At 49.4% G+C, this 20002-nt stretch overlaps 1 protein-coding gene across 4 annotated transcripts in view; it reads left to right on the top strand.

Moving 5' to 3' along the window:
* Positions 1–20002, top strand: part of PXYLP1 (2-phosphoxylose phosphatase 1) — a 68447-nt gene that overhangs the window by 34344 nt on the left and 14101 nt on the right. For all 4 annotated transcript variants that reach the window (XM_082655088.1, XM_082655089.1, XM_082655087.1 and 1 more), the window contains 3 exons: positions 2144–2275; positions 17392–17550; positions 18917–19043. In XM_082655088.1, coding sequence (XP_082511214.1) covers positions 2197–2275; positions 17392–17550; positions 18917–19043 — 365 coding nt within the window. In that variant the 5' untranslated portion in view covers positions 2144–2196. The remainder of the gene's footprint in view (positions 1–2143; positions 2276–17391; positions 17551–18916; positions 19044–20002) is intronic.

Here is a 20002-nt window from a genome sequence, read left to right as displayed (position 1 = left end):
CAGGGGAGGCTGCTCCGGGGGAACACTGACATTCCACCCGGGTGGGGTATATTTTGGAAATACTGGCCAGTGTTTGCAGCTGAATGTCGGTGCCTTCCATGCTCATCCCTGCGGAGCTTGGCCAGGCAGCAGAACCTGTCCAGGGGGAGGGGTAGAGAGACTGTGACTTGGATTTGACTTAGGTTGTTTTCCTTTGGTTGGGGAGGGGGACGGTTGCTGTTGAACCATCAGATGAGCATTGCCAAGGACACCCCCAAGGTTGAGAATATGAGAGAGTAGACTGTGACGCCTCCCAGACACCCCAGGCAAGGAACTCGCCAGCCTGGATCAGCGGCCCAGAGCCACCCAGCCTTGATGCTTTACGTCTGGGATTGGGGTTTGTCCACATGAAGGCTTCACCGTCTTTGTTGCCTCAAGAGGGAACAGCTACAGGGCCACAGTCAGATGGACCCACATCCTGTCTCTCACTGTGACCTCAGCCACCTTGGGGGTTCAGTGCAGAAGTCCTGGCCTTGGCCTCTCACCAAGTGTAGATTCTGGTGAGCTGCTTTCAGGGTCTGTGGGTGTCCTTGCAAACACCCCCAGGGGGAGGCCATGGGGAGTTTGAGTTTTGGAAACAGAAAACATTTATTTGGGGTCCTAAATATATTAAATCCTGGGTGGGATCAACCAGGGTTGTGTGTGGTTTTAGCCAGAAACACCAGAGAGCTTGTGAGGCTGGTGAGTCCCCACCAGGGCAGGGAGGTGAGTGTCCCCAGGAGGATAGATCACCTTGGGACATGAAGTACTGGCCCCTGGATAGGAGCGGTGACTAAAGGGACAGAAGCAGTGCTCATTTGAAGGTGTAAATTGGGATCCATTTGTTAACAGAGTTGCCGGACGCTGGACATACAGGCTCAACTGTGAGGTGCAAGTGTATTTTCGTCAGTCTTTTAGCCACTGTTCTCTTGTGATAGAAAGTCTGACAGGTCTTTTAAAGGAGTGGTTTCTCAGACTCCCTTGTAGGGCTCTGGGTGTGGAGGTGGGTGAGTTGGGGGAGGGCAGCTGGGAAGCAAGAGACCCCAGGGCTCTGGCTCCTGCGTCGTTCCCTGCACATGTGCTCTTTTTTTTTTTTTAACAGCTGTGTTGAGGTATAATTCACATACCAAACAACTCACCTGAAGGGTATAATTCAGTAGCTTTTAATATATTCATAGAGTTGTGCGGCCCTCACCGCATTAGCAGGTGAGCTTTTATCTGATTGCTTTTCTATTGTATTTGAAGGAGAAAAAGATTCTGCCACTAAAATCAGGTTTGAAATAACTGTTATAATCTTGCTGTGGTTAAGAACCTTTTGTGAAGAGGCTGTGCTTTTCAAGTTCTATTTTAAACCCCAATGAGAATCAGGAAATAAATTTGGTATCTAAGACTGATGGGGTGAAACCCATAGCAACCATTCACGTTTTTCACAGGAGGGACATTTAGAGCCTCGTTCAGCGTTTTTTTAAAGTCCTTTTGCACAGTTCTAACATGGTCAGAGAAAATTAGAATGGTGAGTGGGGCTGCAGGAAGACCCATGGATGCAGCTGAAATAGGCCCAGTGGTCCAGGATCGGGGGAGGTCTCTAATTAGCAGATGTTCCTACTTGGCGAAGGAACAGATCCTCGACACAGCCCAGCTGTCCCTAAAGGCATTAAAGTGGGGCATGAGGTAGTGATTGACATTCAGGGTAACGATCGAAGTTAAAGAAGCAGGGTCATTGTAGCGAAGTGTTCATCAGAAACGGTTGAAGATTTAGAAGTCGGGGGTCAGAATGGGGTGAGCATTTGCTGGTCCTTGTAAAGACTTCCTGAGTCTGGCGCACTGTGAGTGCTCAATAAACATCCTGTCCGTTTTTCTTTGGAAAGGCAATGCTGTAAAATCTCCTTCTCTCTTGAGGTCAGATAAACGAAGCATTCACAGACTGTTCCCACTTGTTAATTTGAAGGGCACCTTCTCAGCTGGGCTAGTTTGGGGGCGAAGACATCAGCAACGGCGCAGGAATGTTCTCCGAAGGGGATTCACGCTTCCCTGCCGGAGGATGGGGCTAATTAGATTATTTCCGGTTGACAAACTTGGTTTTCCACCTTGGAACACATGTTTCTTGCCTCTCCTCTCTTCACAGGATGTGTTCCTGATTCGAGGTGAAACCATGAAGAGAAGATAAAACAAATAATAATGCTTTTCCGCAATCGCTTCGTGCTGCTGCTGGCCCTGGCTGCGCTGCTGGCCTTCGTGAGCCTCAGCCTTCAGTTCTGTGAGTGTGGCTGGGCTGGCGGGTCCCGGCTGGGGGAGTGCTTCTCTCTGAAATAGAAGGCCCCATGGGGAGGAAGCACGTAGGTCCCAAAGCCTTTGTTCTTTCAGTGAACAGTGAGGTTTCAAACAACCCAGTCTTTTTATCGTTGGCCCTAGTGGTGGGAGGCTGTGATTCTGTGCCTGTGAGGAACAAGAGCAATCACTAAGCCTCGTGACGCGTTTTTGGCTTCTCCCTGGATTCCTAAACTTGCTGGTTATTCCTGGATCTTTAGTTCAGGTTCCCAAGGCGAAGACAGTGAGTGGTCAGCTCGTGTCCTCGTGCCAGGTCGCGCAGCAGAGGTGCCTGGCCCACCAGTTGGTTCTTTGGGGGTTGGGTGTCCGTTACTAGGGAGGGTAGGGGGATTAGGTTCCAGTACCAAATGCAGCCCCTGGGCAGCAGGGACCGTGCATGGGAAACCCCACATGGCAAGCACAGCTGAGGAAGCCAGTCCATGGGCCTCACCGCCTGCACTCTGCCCTTCACTGGGAGCCTGTGCTCAGGCTGGGCCCCAAATCTATGTGCCCCACTGCTCCCTGAGGGAGTTTGTCCTCAAATAACAGATCTGGTCTGGTACCTTGTTGGTTGTAACCCTTCAGTGGTGGGTCCCCGGGAGGCCGCTTGCCTTCCTGGGGCCCCTCTCTCACCTTGAACTTTACGCCATAGGCTTGTCGAGTGGCTTGGCATTCTCTGCACATCCAGGTTGTGCTCTGTGCCCAGATCCTGCCGGCCCCTCCGCCTGGACTGTCCTCCTCACCTCCCTTCCATCTTCTCCTCCACATGGTTCACTCAGCCCTTTCTTTTTCAGGAACGTTCCGTGACTCCCTAACTGGGTCTGGGCTTCTTGGCTCTACTTCTGGGGTGCCCCGAACCTGCTCCCCTCCTGCACTAGCCTTGCGGCATCATACTTTTCAGTTCTTGTGTCTTTTCCATCTACAAGACTGTCTGCTCTTTGAGAGCAGGACCCACATCTGTTTCCCTCTTTATCACGGGAACCAGCATTGCCAACCACACAGGAGGTGTCTCAGGAATGTTTACGTGAATGAATGAACCTACACCTGCTCTGGAAAGCAGGCTGACCCTAATTCCCTGTCCTTCTGGTGCTGTGTACTTGAAGCCGAGAAAATATCTGGGCAATGCCGGCAATTGTGTTTTTGCTGCCACCTACCTGCCCTCCACTTCCCCCCTCACCCCGATGGGTGGGAAACAAGGGCTTGGCCTCCATCACCGCCTGGGGCATCTCTGTGAGGAGGTGGCGTTGCCGTCACTGTCTGCCTGATGGAAGGAAGGGCAGGTGGCTGCGAGAGCAGGATGTTCTGAGTGTGCTGGGGTACGTGGGAAAGACTTGGCATTTGGAATAAGTGGTTTGAAGGCAAGAGGCTTTGAGCAAGTTTCTCCGTTTCACCTCCAATCTGTGACATATTCCATGCACACATCTAGTGCATATGATAGGCACTTCTAACAGTAAAGAGAATTAAAAATACTTACTTTGTCCTTCCAGAATAGGGAAAGAGGTCAAGAGAAGATACTTGTGTAAAGTTTAAAGGTTCTCCAGATGGTTAATAAACTGTTTTTTTTTTTTAAAAAAAAGAATCTTTTCCAGAAAGTTAGGACTGTCATTCATTTAGTTGTTTATAACTTTTCATTAAAAACTTTCCATCCTGTCACTGGAGAGGTAGGATGTTACCATCAACCTTGATTGTTATTCTGAGACCCTGACAGGTTCTGAGACGTGAACGTGGGTTACTTGTGTTTGCTGGCTTTCTCTTGCATGAGGTGGTTTCCGCATCACTCAATTGGCCTGTGTGTTTCGCTTATATAACTCTTCTGAAAGTACCTTCTGTTTTAGGAGAGCCGCTTTTCAGCCGTACTGTTTTTCGGGAAAATTTTGCAGGGTAAATTGGCCTGCCTGGGTCTGAGGTCTTTATTCTTGAATACATTGGAGTTCGGGAAGACGTTAAGATATGAACATTCTTTCTGCTCTTCTGCTTCTAGGTAAACTGTAACTTTGGAATTTATTTCCGTGTGAAAATTGAGTTACATTGCTTTATTGTTTAGTTGCTTTATTGGTTGCTAATTATTATGGTGTAAGAAACTGGACTAATTCGTAATACAAAGGTGTCTGCTTAAGTAACGCTTATATTTTCATCCTTACCCTGAAATATATGGACTTTTTTTTTTACCGTTTCTTTTGACTTATTTTTGAATACCGGATTAGCTCATATAATTGTCTTAGGTGATATATTTGAGACAATCAAATAGAACTTGGTTTTCTCATGTTTTAAATGAACAATATTGTTTTATTTGTTTTCTGAAATGATTGTGTATTTTATTTTGTCTTGTTGATAGTTTTCTTTTTCTGATGTTTTGAATATGAGAAAGTTATGACCCAGGTTACAATGAAAAAAATCAGGTTGTTTAAAAAAAAGCATTTCTTCCTCTCAGTACAGAAAGTGTGTATGTGAACCCACATATATTTATTAAGTGCTTATGTGTGTTAGATATTTTTCTACACTGTCGGGGTAGAGGTGGTAGGGAAAGGATACAAAAAAGATTAAAATACAGTTCATAGTTTCTCAAACTACATTTATTTTAAATGGTAGTGATGACTCCTTGTATGGTAGTAGACACTAATCATTCATTTTGTGTTTTCAAGTCCTTGATGTTTTTGACTTTGGAAATAGAGGGATTCTGAAATTCCTGATATTCAAATCGAAGAAGGGAACAAGTAAGGTATATACATCATTAGTTATTCTAGTTAAAATGTGTGCAAGTGGAAAAATATCTTCTCAAATTGAGGGACTCCTTCAGTGCGACAGGAAAAGACCACTGGGTTATGAAAACCTGTGGATGATTCGTTATTTTGCTGCTTTTTCTGCTCGTCTGTAATCGTCCATTTTCCTGCCACGACCCACCCTTTCCTTCATGCTTATCCTGTGCTCATTTCACCACGTTCCAACCACCATTCCCCAAATGGCAGCGTGGCAGGAGCTCAGCTCGCAGACCCTGGAACCACAGCCTTGGGTTTGAATGCTGCTCTGCCACTTAGCAGCTGTGTGCCCTCGGCAGGTGTGGCCTCCTGGAGCCTCTGTTCCTTCTTCTGTAAAATGGAGTTCATCGTTGCTACTTTGAAACCTTTGCGTGAGAACGGAGATTTTGTGGGAAAACCCTTGGCTCGGGGAAGCACAGTCAGTGTAAACAGTAGAGTCCTGTCATGATATATCATCACCAGAATCCAGGGCTCTTGGTGTCCCAAAGGCTGCTTCAGCCACTTGTGGAGAGAGCTTTTGAAACAGTATCATGCATTTCTTTCTTTTTGATCAGAGATCATTGGCCGTGATAGGAGTCAGTCTACACTGGGCACGTGTATCTTGGGCAGGGCCCTGGTTGACCAGAGCACGTTTCTAAGGGAGATGTCCAAGGTGGACTGGAAACGCAGATCCCCAGGTAGAAGAGGGGAGGGTTAACCTGCCAAAGTGAAAGCCAGAGTGAAGGCTGTCTTCAGTCTCTGAAGAGCCCTGTCTCTATCTAGTATCTGCAAGAGGAGTGAGACCAGCTCTGTGTGGCCTGGTGGCCAGGGAGACACATTTTAGTTAAGCATCAAGCGAAGCTTCCTGAATGTCATCGTCCCGCGGAGGTGGAGCGGGCTGTGTGCATACACCCTGGAGCATCACTCTATGAAGAATAGGACAGTAGGCAGGTCACTGGACCTGATCCCATTGAAAACCTCTTCAGACTCTGAGGTTTTGGGAATTTTATCTTTCCTTGTTGATCCAGTGCCATGAGTTTGCATAGCTTTGTCCTTCAGCAAACATTCCACTGTGTGCTGGGCCAGGGCTGGGCGTTTCATCTCCTAGGAGCCACAGGAGCTCTCTGTCTGGTGGAGGAGAATCCTGAGCAGATACTTGGAACACAGTGTACAATATGCTAGGACAGGAAAGAGGCAGCCCCACGAGGAAGTGGGAAAGAACGTGGACTCCAGAGCCAGACTGCCTGGGTCGAGTCCCTGTCCTGCCACCTACCAGCTATGTGAGGTCAGGCACGTTCCCTACCCTCTCTGTGCCTCGGTTTCCTCATCTGTAAAATGGGGATAATGAGAGTTCCTATTTCATTGGGTTGGTAAAGGATATTTATAACACACCTAGAACAGTTCCTGGCACGTAATAATCCCTCTATGCACGTTTGTTAAATAACATGAAGGAGAGATGACTCGTGACAGGGTGACACGGGCGGAGGAGGGACAAGAAGCCGATCCAGCGTAGGAGGGCAGGGAAGACTCATTCCCGGAGGAGGTGACATCCGAGCTTCAGCCTTGAGGGATGAGTTGGAGTCGTCCAAAAAGGAAGCTGGGAAGGGCATTCCTGGCAGATGGAGGTGGGTGTGCAAAGGCAGGGCAGGAGAGAGCAGGACCAGGTTAGTCACCGGTGGGTAGCTGTGAAGGTGGACAAAGGCCTAGGCCGCCTCCATCACCGTGTTATATCCTGAAAGTATGGGGAGCCACTGAAGCAGGGGAGACAGCGTATCATTAGATCTGTCTGGGAAAGACCACAGTCTGGTACAGTGTTTGCAGAAGGGCTGTCTCCTGAGCCCCTTGATTACAGTAGCCCCGGGCGTCTGTTAAAACGCGTGTTCCAACACCAGAAAGAGAGCACATCTGTGCCCCTCCCCAGAGAATCAGAACTGTGGGAGGAGAACTCCCTGGGGCTTCTAATGTACACAGAATTTGGGTGCTGCCCGTTCAGAGGCCGGTGGGAGGCTGATACTGAGATCCAACTCGGGGCCACTTTCCTCCTCCAGTTAAAGGCGGGGAGTGGCTCCGATGAGGGTGTTGGCCCCGAAAGGAAGGAGCAAAGCTGAGAGCATCAGGTGATTCTGTGGACTTGGAGCTAAACGGTCGGGCGGTGCAGCGGGCCCAGGGTGAAGAAAGAGAAGGGAAGGCTCTGCCACGCCGTGTAGGGCTCAGGTGGTGCAGCGGGCGCTGCCTTCATTCGCGCATCCACGCAGCCGCTCACACAGAGGGCCCCTCCACCTGGCTTAAGTGTGCCGAAGGCCGAAGGCGGTACCCAGCGCACATTCTGGGAGGTCGCCCGTGTGGAGCTGTTGGCGGTGGGTGAGGAGGCCCGGGGAGAGCAGTCTGAGCAAGCGGAGAAGCAGGGCAAGCCCAGGCAGCCGGGTGGGAGCGGAGCAGGGCGCAGAGCTGGGGCCTCCGCCTGCTGCCCTTCGAGCTCGGCTGCTGGCATTTGCGGCTCCAGCTCTTCGTGGGCCCCCCCGAAGGTCCGTGGCGTGTGGTGGCGGGGATTTTGCTGAGGCACAAATGCACATAATCACAGCTGTGAGTGGGCACCTTGGGCTGTGTCCCACCCTGTAGAGCTGTGGGGCCTTGTCATTCTCTCTTCTCTGTCCTGTGTACATTTTATGGAGGAAAGCATGTGTCCGGGTGATGTGTGTAAATTTGGGGATCCATGAAGATCTTGATTTGTTTTGGTGGCAAAGGTTTGGGGATGCAGCCCTTAGGATGCCAAGGCTCTAATGTACTGTGTATTTAAAAAACACAGTAAGGTTCCTGCTGGGTTTTTATTTTGGTGAGTCGAAGTCCAAAAAACGAGAAATTTAAAATGAGGGCTTGCATTTTTAACCTAAGGGTTCATAGGATCTCAATAAATTCTTTATTTAGTATTTTTTTAATTAATCTTGATCCTTTTCTTGGAGATTTATTTTCTTTGATTTCTGAGAGTTTTAATGTTGCTTTTTCTTTGAATGTTTCATGGCCAGCTACCACATAGAGTTAAATATCTTTGGGTAGGAAAAATTCTGTAGGTAAATGACAAAATTAAGTCTGACAAATCAGCTTTTATCGTAACATCTTAAGCTCATGTCATGGTTATTATTGCAGGAGGTGAGAGTATCATGTACCACGCAGGCCCTTCCACGAACTAAAAATGGGACACATTTATGTCCGTGGGTTCTTTCTAGTTTTCTTCTGGGGTGGGAACATTGTTTCTGTCTCTGTCTCTCTCTCTCTCTTTTTCTTTCTCCCCCACTGCTTCCCCCTCTCTCCCTCCCTTCCTTTCTTCCTTCTTTCCTTCCCTCCTTCCTTGTTTCTCATCTTAGAGAATTTCTCCTAAGAATAGACAGAGGACAGAGATGTATGCTCAAAGATGTTTATTGCATCACTGCTTATAATAGGAAAAAGGGGTCGACAACCAAAGTGTCCAACAGGAAATACTGCTGCATCCATTATACCATGTTTACATAGACCTGTCTATATTGACTTGGAAGGTTGTCCATAATATATCTACTAAAAGGACATGTGGTATTTTTGTGTGTGTGTGTGTGTGTGTGTGTGTGTGTGTGTGTGTGTGTAGTCAGCAATATTGATAAGAAGGGGAATCTCCCATTTTAGAGGAGAGGAAACTATCCAGGCTAGTTAGTAAAACTAGGAAGTGTTAGTAAAATGAGTCAGTGAATTCAGGAGAACATGTGCCAATCGCCAAGACTGTATGAGGAGAGAGACAAAGTAGGAAAGGAAGCTGCAGGATGTTGACACTGGAGTACCCACTGAGTGGAGCTGAGCCAGGGATGCAGTGGGAGTCTGCCCAGGTAGAGTTTGCACTGATCAGCTTGGGCCCCACTCCTGTTGTCTTGGCAACAGGGCTCCAAGCTGATGACATTAAACAAAAAGGAACTTGAAGTGAGGTAAGTGGTCATCAGAGGCAGAGCCTTGTGGTCTTGGTAGCATCCCACCAGGGGGAAGGGGTTGGAAGGGGAGGTTTTTGAGACTGATCAGCAGTGAGGTCTTGGGGGACAGAATCTGAACCCCAAATAAGAAGGTGACGTCAGGAATGCACACAGAGAGAGCTCTGGAACAGTCTCACCATCCTTCCTGCCAGTGTGGCCCCGGCACACGACGCCTCACTGGGGCCCGGCAGAGCCAGGCCGCCCAGAGTGGGAGGGACAGGGAGTTCGCCACAATGCAGGGCCCTCTCTGAATTAACTGTTTTGGGCTCCGGCATCACCTCTTGCCCTCCCTGTCTCCCTCCCTCTTTTTTCTGTATCATCTGAGGGGCTGGACCCCCCTGGCCAGGGGTTTTGCCTCTTGGGGAACCTGGAACCCCGCTCTGCTTCTCCCCGGTCTCAGGTATCTAGCAGAGAGTGAGATGGCCAGTCTCCACAGCGTCCAGATACCTGAGGCCCCCTTGCCCCCCGCAGTGCGTGGTCTCTCACTGAGGTGGCCTCCCCAAGGCTCTCCCACCCACCTGACGGCTCTTCCCTTTGACCCTTTTCACAGAAGCAAATGACCAGCCTTGACCCACCTTTCTGAGCAGGTGGTTTGGTGGCCTCAGTGGGGTGCAGACCGTTGAGACACAGAAAACTTTCTGCTCTTGGGGAAGGGGGAACAGTGTCCTTGGGCCATAGTGACCCTGTCACCATTCCCACCGGAGCAGGGACAGGAGCACAGTTTCACCTCTGGCAGGACATGCAGCCACACGCACACTGCACCATTCACTGTGGGTTCTCTGGGTGGGAAGAATATACGTGACTCACTTCTTTTTATACCTTAGTATCGATGGCTATTTTAGGATGAACACGGGTTTATATGAATTGTAAAGATCCCTTTTCATTTTGTAAAAAGAGAAAAATCTCTTCTCGAGGGCGTTGACATTGGAAACCTACTTCCAGGTACACTGAGTTCTTAGCCTGAGTACATGGATATCTGCATTGTCTCACATGGCTTCAGGGGTGCTGTGAACCCCCAGAAATCAAATTTAAAAGTAAGTGTATGCAGTCCTTTTTCAAGGGGGAAGATCATCGGTAGCTCTTATCAGATTCTCAAAGGTAAGGTAGAGGGGATCCAGGCCCTGAGTTGGGTAAGGATGTCTGAGGTTCTTTTCGTAGCTCTGTTAGGGGACCTGTCTTGAACATCTCTCTGATTTCTAGTCTCTGTCATGATTTGTCCTTGGTGCTCACAGCATCTACCCCAGGGGACTCGGTTAGGTCAAGGCCAGTTACCAGTGGTCCCATAGGAGTGTGAGGTTTCCTGGCTCCTCCAGGAGTCCGCAGCTGCGCTCAGGCTCAGGTCGCAGTGGGTCTCCTGCCCCTGCAGTCTGGCCGTCCTGTGGACTTGGGTCTCAGTTGTCAGAAGGAGATCAGGCAGGGAGGAGATAAGAGCTTGCAGACAGCCTAGGACAGGAACTGAGTCCTCGGCCGCATGAGGCCCCACCCTGTTGTGGGCTCTGGTGGTGTAGTTCTGGTTTTTATTTGGGAATTACACACATTTTTATATTCAGTGCAGGCTGGAGACAGAAAGGGCATTAAAGACGCCTTAGTGGATTGAGGAACACAAAGGGAATTGTGGGAATTACCTGTCAGAGCAAATCATTCTTCTTTGGCAGGCCAGTGAAGGAGAGAATTCAAGAGCCTTTTGGACTATTGGGAGGAAGAAATCGGAGACATCAGGAGACAGGACTAGGGGTGTTTAACTTATGAGAAGCCACCATCTTGGATAAGCAGAATTATTTAAGGGAGTTGTGGCCCCAGGGCTGACTGAGGACAGACTTGAGTGGCACAAGGAAGAGGTGACTCTAGTCACCTAGGCAGGTGACCAGCCCGGGGCTGAGGTCCCAGCAGGCAAGAGGCAAGCTGTGGAGCTAGGAAGGTGAAAAGCAGGTGCTGGGGCCACACGTCGGCCCCACAAGATTCTTTGCCGGCGCAGTCAGTGGTGAGACCTCTGGGGCAGCTGAGCGCACAGCCGTGGAGACAGAGGTCAGCCAACACTTGCCCACCTGCCCTGGGACACCTGTGGATCCCTGACACCTGTCTGCAACCTGCCAGGGTGTCTGTGTAATCAGAGGAAGAGCTGACAACTAAACAACAGCAGGATAACTAAACAACTAAGGCAGGGATGGCAGGAGGTGCGGGTTCCGAGGTCACCTGACTCCCTGTAAAACTGACTCTTCCACATGGGGAAGTTCTCTCTCCTGGAAAGGGCCTTTATTGGCACAGTGGGCTAGTTGCCAGGTCCCATCCCTGGGGCCATCAGGATAGCAAGGGGAGGGTCCTGGAGGAGGGGCATGACCACGCCCACCACAGCACAGGATTGGCATGGGAGAGGAGCCACCCACTGAAGGGAAGGAGGGGTGGTGCCCTGATCCAGGCGTGGGCCCACAGTGCTCCGTCAAAATCTTCCTGTAAAGGCCTGCATACAGCGGGTTATTCAGGCTAGAGCTGCTGGGAGAAGGCCAGGAAGCAGGTGGGTTCTTGTCCTCTGCCCTGGGCCAGAGCCCCCATATGGAGTGAAGAGCTGGAGGCCGTGGGCACCGGCTTAGTACCCTGGAGGAGAGGCACTGGCCTGTCTTCATGCAAGTCAGAGTGACTCCCAGGGAATGAGCTGGCTGCACACACCTGGCTGTAACATGACCCGCTGACTGTGTGCATCGCTGGGCATCTGGAAGTAACTAAGGGGGCCTGAGGCCCGAGGCCAGACAGGAAGGAGCCCTCTGCCTAGCGGCCTGTGCTAATTAAGTCATGATCTGACCCTGACCCTGGACTCTTCGTTTCTCTCCTTTCCTCTCTTCCGTGGGGCCGTCAATAGAATAAATAAAAATTAAAAGAAGCAAATCATCATTGGATGAAACATCTCTCTCCAGATACGTTCATAGCATTGGCTGCTGGGCAGAGACTTGCTGGTAGGCCGTATTTCACCTGAGGCTCTTCTCGAGCACTCTTAACACCCTCCCCAACTGGACTGTAAGCTCCTGCAGAAGGGCAGAGACCGTAGCCTTTTATTCTCTGAGGACGTCCCAGCAGGTGCTCCATAAATGCTGGATGGCTGGATGGGAGATGCATAAACACCCGGCCTGGCAGGTCAGCAGGTCTGGCTTACAGGCTGTGGAACCCCAGGCCAGTCCCTTGACCTGCCTCTGCCTGAGGTCCATTGCCTGGTTGATGGTTGCTCTTCCTTGATGAAGTCCAAGGCTGGAAAAAGCAGCGTGGGCCAGTTGGCTCGAATTCTAGTCACAGCTGCAGGGATGTCTGCTAATGAGGCACATGGACCCATCCTCTGCACGTTGGGGAGGGTGCGGGTGAGACGGGGAGGGCCTGCGTGAAACAGCACCTGATGGCTTTACTCTGTGCTTCTAAGAAGTTTGCTGGTTGCCTTTACGAGTGAGGGGGCCCAGGGAACCGCTTTAGAGGTCATGTTCTCGGCCATTATTTGACATTGAGACCTCGCTGGCATCTTCGTATACAGGAAGGTTTATGGATGTGAGGACAGGATGAAAATGACAGTAGGTGAGATGAGCAGGTAAAGCAGACGTAAATGGGAGAGACTCGTATCCACGGGGTAGCTTATGAAGTGTTCTCTTCTGCTGGGAAATCGCACCACAAAGAAATTGCGTGCCCATTGGTGCTGAGTTAATTATCAATTAAAGGCGTCTCCTATTCTGTAATTCATGTTGGCCACAGTGATACTGGGGTCCCAGGGCACTCATCTAGGTTCATGGGGTTTTTTACACCGACATGATGAAACTTGTTATCCTTCCATCTGTTTGCCTGCCACTGTTCTTCTGACGCTCCCACAGTCCTTTTTTCTTCTGAGCTGCTGTCATCTGCGTGGGATCAGCAGAGCTCCTACTTGTCCTGAGGGCATCGGAGGAGCTGGGGAGGCCTGCCAGGAGAAGCAGTATCTTGCAGCGCCAGGCCCCAGGTGTGGAATCTGCTCCCCAGCCCCCGAGTCTGCCCCACAGCCCCCTCTGAGATGAACAAGGCAAGCCCAGGACTCCTAATGGGCAAGTCAGGCAGCAGCCGGGGCAGAGGTGCCTCCAGCCCAAGGTCTGCTCCTTTGCAGCCGACCTCTCCCCGGATCCCTGCGCGTCAGCCCCGGTGGGACCAACTGGACCGGGCTTCAGAGGTATCTCGATCCAGCCTGCTGCCTCTTGTCTGCTGTGTTTGTTCTCCCTCCTCCTCCTCTCCTCTTCCCCGTGTTGCCAGCTTCATTTCTGCCTTTCAGTCCCAGCTTGGGTGTCTTCTCGAGGAAACCTGCTTGGAAGATCCCCAGCCCCTGGGCTGGTCAGGTGTCTGCTTTCCCTTAGTGTTCCCACATGAGGATTCAAGAAGGTATTTCACCAGAAGCATGGAGCACAGTGCCTGGCTCAGGGCAGACCTTTAATTCAACAAGTATTTATGGAGGGCCTTCCCTGTGCTGGTTGCTGGGGGAATATAAACTTGAAAGAGGCGTAGTTCTGGCCCTCTGGACATTTGGGTTGGCGAGTTGATAAACTGTGGGCACCTCTGCTTACATGTACTGTAGTGTGAGCTAGGAGGGCAGCAAGAACCAGGTGGGCTCATAGAAGGGGGATGTCCAAACTACTTGGGGATTCGGGGTGGGCTTCCTGGAGGAGGTGACCCCTGGGATGAGTTATGGAGTTAGCCAGATCTGGGAAACAGAGGTTGGGGTGAGGTTAGAGGCATAAGCAAGAGGAGGGAAACATCCTGAAAAGCATCCTGTGGGAATGGGGGCAGCTCTGAGCAGTTCAGGACAATGAGAACCAAGGTAGGGGAGGGGACGTAGGGAGATGGAACTGGGGAGACGTCTCACCCCGTGGCCTCTATGCATCAGAACTTCCCCTGATTGTCTGGCATCTCGAGGACCCTTCAAAGGACCCCACATGGACTGACGCTGTGTCCTGGTAACTCAGGAAGGTGCGAAACAGTGAAAGGTAATTTCAACAGCTAGTGGGCGAGGTTGACCCAGAGGCCCAGATGCCAGAGGAAGCAGCAGATAAAAACTTTCTGGATGGAAGGTTTCTTTACCTGTGGCTTTCAAACCATTGCTTCCTTGAGTTGTGGGTGGTTCCTATCTTAGTCTGTTGGGCTGCTAAATAAAAATACCGTAAACTGGCTGGTTTACAAACAACAGAAGTTTATTTCTCACAGTTCTCGAGACTGGGTAGTCTAAGATCAAAGCACTGGCAGATTTGGTGTCTAGTGAGAGCCCACTTCCTAGAAGGCATCTTTTTGCTGTAACCTCACATGGCAGAAATGGGGGTGGGGAAGATCTTTGGGGTCTCTTTTATAAGGGCACTAATCCCATTCATGAAGGCTCCACCCTCTTGACCATATCACTCCCAAAGGCCTCACCTCCAAATACCATCACCTTGGTAGTTAGGATTCAACATGTGAATCTGGGGGGACATAAACATTCAGCTTATAGCAGTTCCCAGGTGGCAGCCCCAACAAGCCTAACCCCATGTGCTCTCAGATAAGCCAGCAAACTGTGGGGACTCTGGGATGTGCAGGGAACCATGCCCCTCTGTCCCTGTGTCACTCATATTATTATCATGTCTCCTTAGCTTCGCTTTTCCCTGGCCCAGACTCAAAGGGAGTCTGCCCACAGGCATGGCCAAGGGGCCAGAACCTGGTACCACTTTATAACAGAGCAGAGTAAAGGATTGAGGGGTGCAGCACAGCCGGAAGGGCTGGGTCATTGACATACTGCCTTAGGACATCTACTTCTCATCATTCTCTTGATCTGGCACAAATCCTCCCATGGTATATGACCTCTGGACACCAGAGCTAGTATTAGCAGTTCTGGGGCCTTCTAGCTGTTAGGAAGAAAGTGCCTCTAGGACCAGTCAGAGGGCTAATTTGAGTTGTTGAAGGGCCAGCTCTAGCTCTGTGGTTGTTGTTTTATCATAAGTAATGAACGAAAATATGCTTATTGAAAAAAAAGTATATCGAGACATTATAGAAATATGCATCTATTTCTATACCTATAGAATATATGTAACATATGCTTATTGTTAACCCATATCTACATATGTACGTGCGTGGATTTGTAAAACAATATAGACAGTTACAGAAAAACAAGTGAAAATACTTCTTCACACCCCATTCTACCCATTCCCCAAAGGCATTGTGATAGTTGTCCTTGTAGACATTTTTCTGTTCATTTACATAATAAGAGTGCCTGTATATTCATACGTTTATGGTTAATTTTTTCTTTCCACAAAAAGGCTTATATAGATATCCAGTGACTTGGCTTATTCACTGCATTTATCTTTGATGCTTTTCCATTCTTTTTAACTGTGGCAGAATATTCCACTGTGGATGTAACATTCTATTCTGCTGATGAAAGATATTTAGGTCATTTCCCTTTTTTTGTTGTTGTTATAAACAGCGCTGCAGTGAATCTCTCTGGCCATACGTCTTGGTGATGGGAATTGATATCTTTGTCGAATAGATTCCAAGAGGTAGAATAATGGGGTCATGGATAAAGCACACGTAACATTTTAGTGGCGACTGCCAAATACTTCTTCCGAAAAGTCCTTCCAGTTTCCTCTCTCACTTGCAGTATATGGAAATGTAGGTTTCACACCCTTGCCAGTACTGATATTATTGTTAAAATGTGAATTTTTAGTCTGGTGAGGTGGGGGTGAATCATATCCTATTGTTTTATTTTGTATTACTTTAAGTAGGTATAATGTTGAACATTTTGTCATGTGTTTATTGCCATTGGTATTTATTTTTCTTTAATTAGCCTGCTTATATCCTTTATTGATTTTTCAGTTGTAGATCTGTGCACTTTGGATATTAATAACTTGTAATATATGTTGCAAATATTTCCCTCTCAGTGGATTGCTTATCTTTTACTTTTGTTTATGACGTCTGTTTGCCAAAGGGAAGTTTTAAATATTTACAGAAGAATTTGTAGGAGTAGCTAGGGAATTTAAGTGGACTTAGACGGGGGATTGGGCCCTGTTTTAGCTGTCGTTCAAATGTATGCGTATATATTATATGATGATTAATAAGCCTTTTAGAAGTTAAATGATTCATGGGCACACCTATTTCTGTGTATTTCCTCAGTTGGCGATGCTAAAAGTCCAACTGTTATTTTGTAGGGAGTTCCAAATTGGGAACTCTTAGAAAGACTGGGGACCACTGACCCAGAAGATGGACTTACATCTGCTTATAAATAATTGATAAAGTGTATGAACCAGGACTCATTTCGTTGAAAGTAACAGAAACCCAACTCAAACTAGCTGAAATAAGACGACTTTCTCAACTTACAGAACTGGAACATCTAATGGACACTTTGACCACCTCTGGACCCAGGGGCTCGAAGGGTGGATGTCCTCAGGTCTTCCTTCCTCTTTCTGATAACTCTCTTCATTTGTTGGTCTGGCTTATCTCTACTTAGCCTCATTTTCTTCCACTGCAGAGGCTGCCCATGAGCGACAGATGGCTGGGGCAGCCCCAGGTTTCCATTCTTAGAGATCAGCGTCCGGGAGAAAAGGAGCCCCTTTCCCCGTGTCTGTAGTGTACCTCTCTCAAGGAGGCAGGACGATGTGATTGACAGTTCACCCGAACCACATGCGAGGGAAGGAGTGGTTCACCAACAGAAAGAGCAGTAGATGGACAAACAGAACAGACTGCAGGTCCAGCAGACGGTGGGGGAGAACCTGGTCTGGAGGCAGAGAGGTGAGCTTGAGATGGCTTTCCATCCACCGTGTACACCTTGGGCAGCTGTCTCAGCCTCCCCTTGGACCCCTGGCTCTCTGCTCTGTAAAGTGGTCTCTTGAGGATTAATGAGCGGATGCCTGTGCTTGGGCTCAGGGGCCCACAAAGTGCAAAGCAGATAATATTAAATGAGATACGTCAGACACCTGTCCAGCACTTTATAGGCACTCAATAGGTGATGGTTTTCCTCCTTAGTATTTACCAGAATTCAGAGGCTGTTCAGAACGAAGTAATCGGGTTGCATGAAGTTAGTGTGTAAGTTCTTCCTTTACCACCATGGGTGAGGCCCCCTCTCTCTGGGGGGGCCCACCTGGTGTTGCGTAGATAATTACTGATAAGGAAAGGATAATGGCATTGAGAGAAAGAGGCAGGGCTTGGAGGGGGCTCAAGAAACAGTTGAAGCTGACTTTTTGCTACATTGAAGTCCAGCCTAATTCTGAGGGAGTCGATAGTTATGGTGAAAATCCAGCTGCCCTCTGGGCCTGTCTAGCTGGCCTGTGCACCCTATCCCCGCCCCCCGCCCAGGACCATGTGTGTCGTGACCTGCTTTGCTTTCTCTGCAGTCCACCTGATCCCAGTGTCGGCAGCTAAGAATGGAGTCACTGGCAAGAATCGAAAGAGGATCATGCCTGACCCGGTGACGGAGCCCCCTGTGACGGACCCCGTTTACGAAGCCCTTTTGTACTGCAACATTCCACGTGTGGCCGAGCGCAGCATGGAAGGTAGGCCTGGCTGCGCTGCCCAGCGTGGTACCATCTTCAACCAGCATCTAAGGAGCTAGACGGCTAGGGCCCAAAGCTTGCAGTTGCCACCAGGCTGTGTCCTTGAATGAGTTTCCAGGTCTTAGTTTCCTTGTCTGTAAAATGGGCATAACTTGCTGTCCCTCCTCACAGGGCTGCTGGGAGGATTAAGTGACCTCTTTGAGCAGCACGAGGCTCATGATGAGCCCTCCACAAATGTTTGCCATCATCCTGATTATCAGTGAGACAGCAGTGAGATGGAAAGGTGGCCTTGGCTGGCCCTAGGGTGTCATCCTCAGCTAACTCCTTTCCCGGGCGGGCTCTCTCTAGGCTTAGGACCTCCACAGCATGCCCTGCTGGTGTCTTGAAGTGAAGGTGTAGGAAAATATGATTTCTATGTTGAGTTTTGCTTTGTTGAAAGTGTATCAAAGAACGATGTTGAATATTTATCTGTTTGTGGCCTGCTGTGTTTTACGAGAGTGAGATTTAAAGAAGTCATTGTTTCCAGTACTTCTGTGGGCCTCCCCTAGTCTGTGGATGTGTGTGAGGCTACATGAATAGTCTTTTTTTTGCTTTACAATGTTGTGTTAGTTTCTGCTGCATAACAAAGTGAATCAGCTATATGTATACATATATCCCCATATCCCCTCCCTCTTGCGTCTCCCTCCCACCCTCCCTATCCCACCCCTCTAGGTGGACACAAAGCACCGAGCTGACCTCCCTGTGCTATGCAGCTGCTTCCCACTAGCTATCTATTTTACATTTAGTAGTGTATATATGTCCATGCCACTCTCTCACTTCGTCCCAGCTTACCCTTCCTCCCCCGCCGTGTCCTCAAGTCCATTCTCTAGTAGGTCTGTATCTTTATTCCCGTCTTGCCCCTAGGTTCTTCATGACCATTTTTTTTGTTTGTTTTTTTTAGATTCCATATATATGTGTTAGCATACGGTATTTGTCTTTCTCTTTCTGACTTACTTCACTCTGTATGACAGACTCCAGGTCCATCCACCTCACTACAAATAGCTCAATTTCGTTCCTTTTTATGGCTGAGTAGTATTCCATTGTATATATGTGCCACATCTTCTTTATCCATTACATGAATAGTCTTGCCCACGTTTCACTGGAGGTCAGGTGACCCCCACCACACCCCAGAGCCTCCCCATGACTTCCAGGGGACTGGGGCATAAGCAGCCCTCTCACGTTCCTGTGCCCTGCCCGGTGAGGCTGGTCAGAGGCCTCCCACCCAGCTCAGCACCCTTCCACCACGGTCACCCCTCCCCTCCTCTGCGAGGTCAAAGGGATGGACATCTCCTGGGTGATAACCAGACAGTGTGCTCCTCTCTCGCAGGTCACGCTCCGCATCATTTTAAGCTGGTCTCAGTGCATGTGTTCATTCGACACGGGGACAGGTACCCCCTGTATGTCATTCCCAAAACGAAGCGCCCAGAAATTGACTGCACTCTGGTGGCTAACAGGTAAGTTGCAGTTTTCCTAAAAGCCATTTTCAAGAATCTGTTGCCTCTGTTGAAATTAAAAGGCTGACCGGAGAATTACAGAATCGGGGAGTGGCCTATACTTGTCCAGTGAGTACTGCTTGCCAGGAGTCTGATCGTCAGAACACTCCTGCAGGGGAATCCCATTTCACAGTTGAGAGGATAGAGGCCCAGAGACGTGAGAACACCTGCCTAAGGCCACACAGCAGATAAACTGAGATTTCAGCCCAGGCCAGCCTGCTATCTGCAGTCTCCCACCCTGCTATTCTTCAGTTTGAGAAACAACTGGGACGGGGTGCAGTGAGCACTGGGTTAGGAGTCCTCGGACCCTGGCGTGGCCGTTCCATTGAGGGGAGCAGGTATGTCCCTTAGGCTCTCTGAGCCTCAGCCTTCTGTGTCTAAAATGGGGATTACGCTGCTGACCGGACAGGGATGGGGTGAGGAATAAGTGGGTTGATAAGGAGATGCACATTACCAGTTGCAAAGCCACAACCGGAAGACATTTATTTCAACCTTTTCATTCTTCACAGGAGTAGGGACAGCCTGCCCTTGGTTGAGAGCCCTTACGATGAAAAATACTTGAAAAGAGAGTAGAAATTGTGCATGTGGACATGGCATGGCTCTACAGTGAGAGGCACAGTTAGCAATAAAGTGATGGGCCAGGCCTCAGCAAATGTGTCAGGGGACGCATAACCTCCCAAGCAGAGTTTACTGAATGAGGAGCGGAGGCGGGGGAAGTGCTCTGTGGGGATGACGTTCTTTTGATGGAATGCCTTGGGTGCCAGCCCGCCCCAGCAGCGCCAGCCGGGTGGAGCCATGGATTGCAGCCCTGCAGCCAGGCTGTCCCTTCACAGTGGACTGCAGTGTGGACCCGGGAATTCCAGGTTAACCCTTTGCATCTCAGCCTTCTTGCTGTCTAATATCAAGGGGAAGATGAAGTG

Source organism: Grampus griseus (genome assembly GCF_964374135.1).
Source record: "Grampus griseus genome assembly, chromosome: 5".
NCBI classification, from domain to species: Eukaryota; Metazoa; Chordata; class Mammalia; order Artiodactyla; family Delphinidae; genus Grampus; species Grampus griseus.
This window is presented reverse-complemented; position numbering and strand designations above follow the sequence as displayed.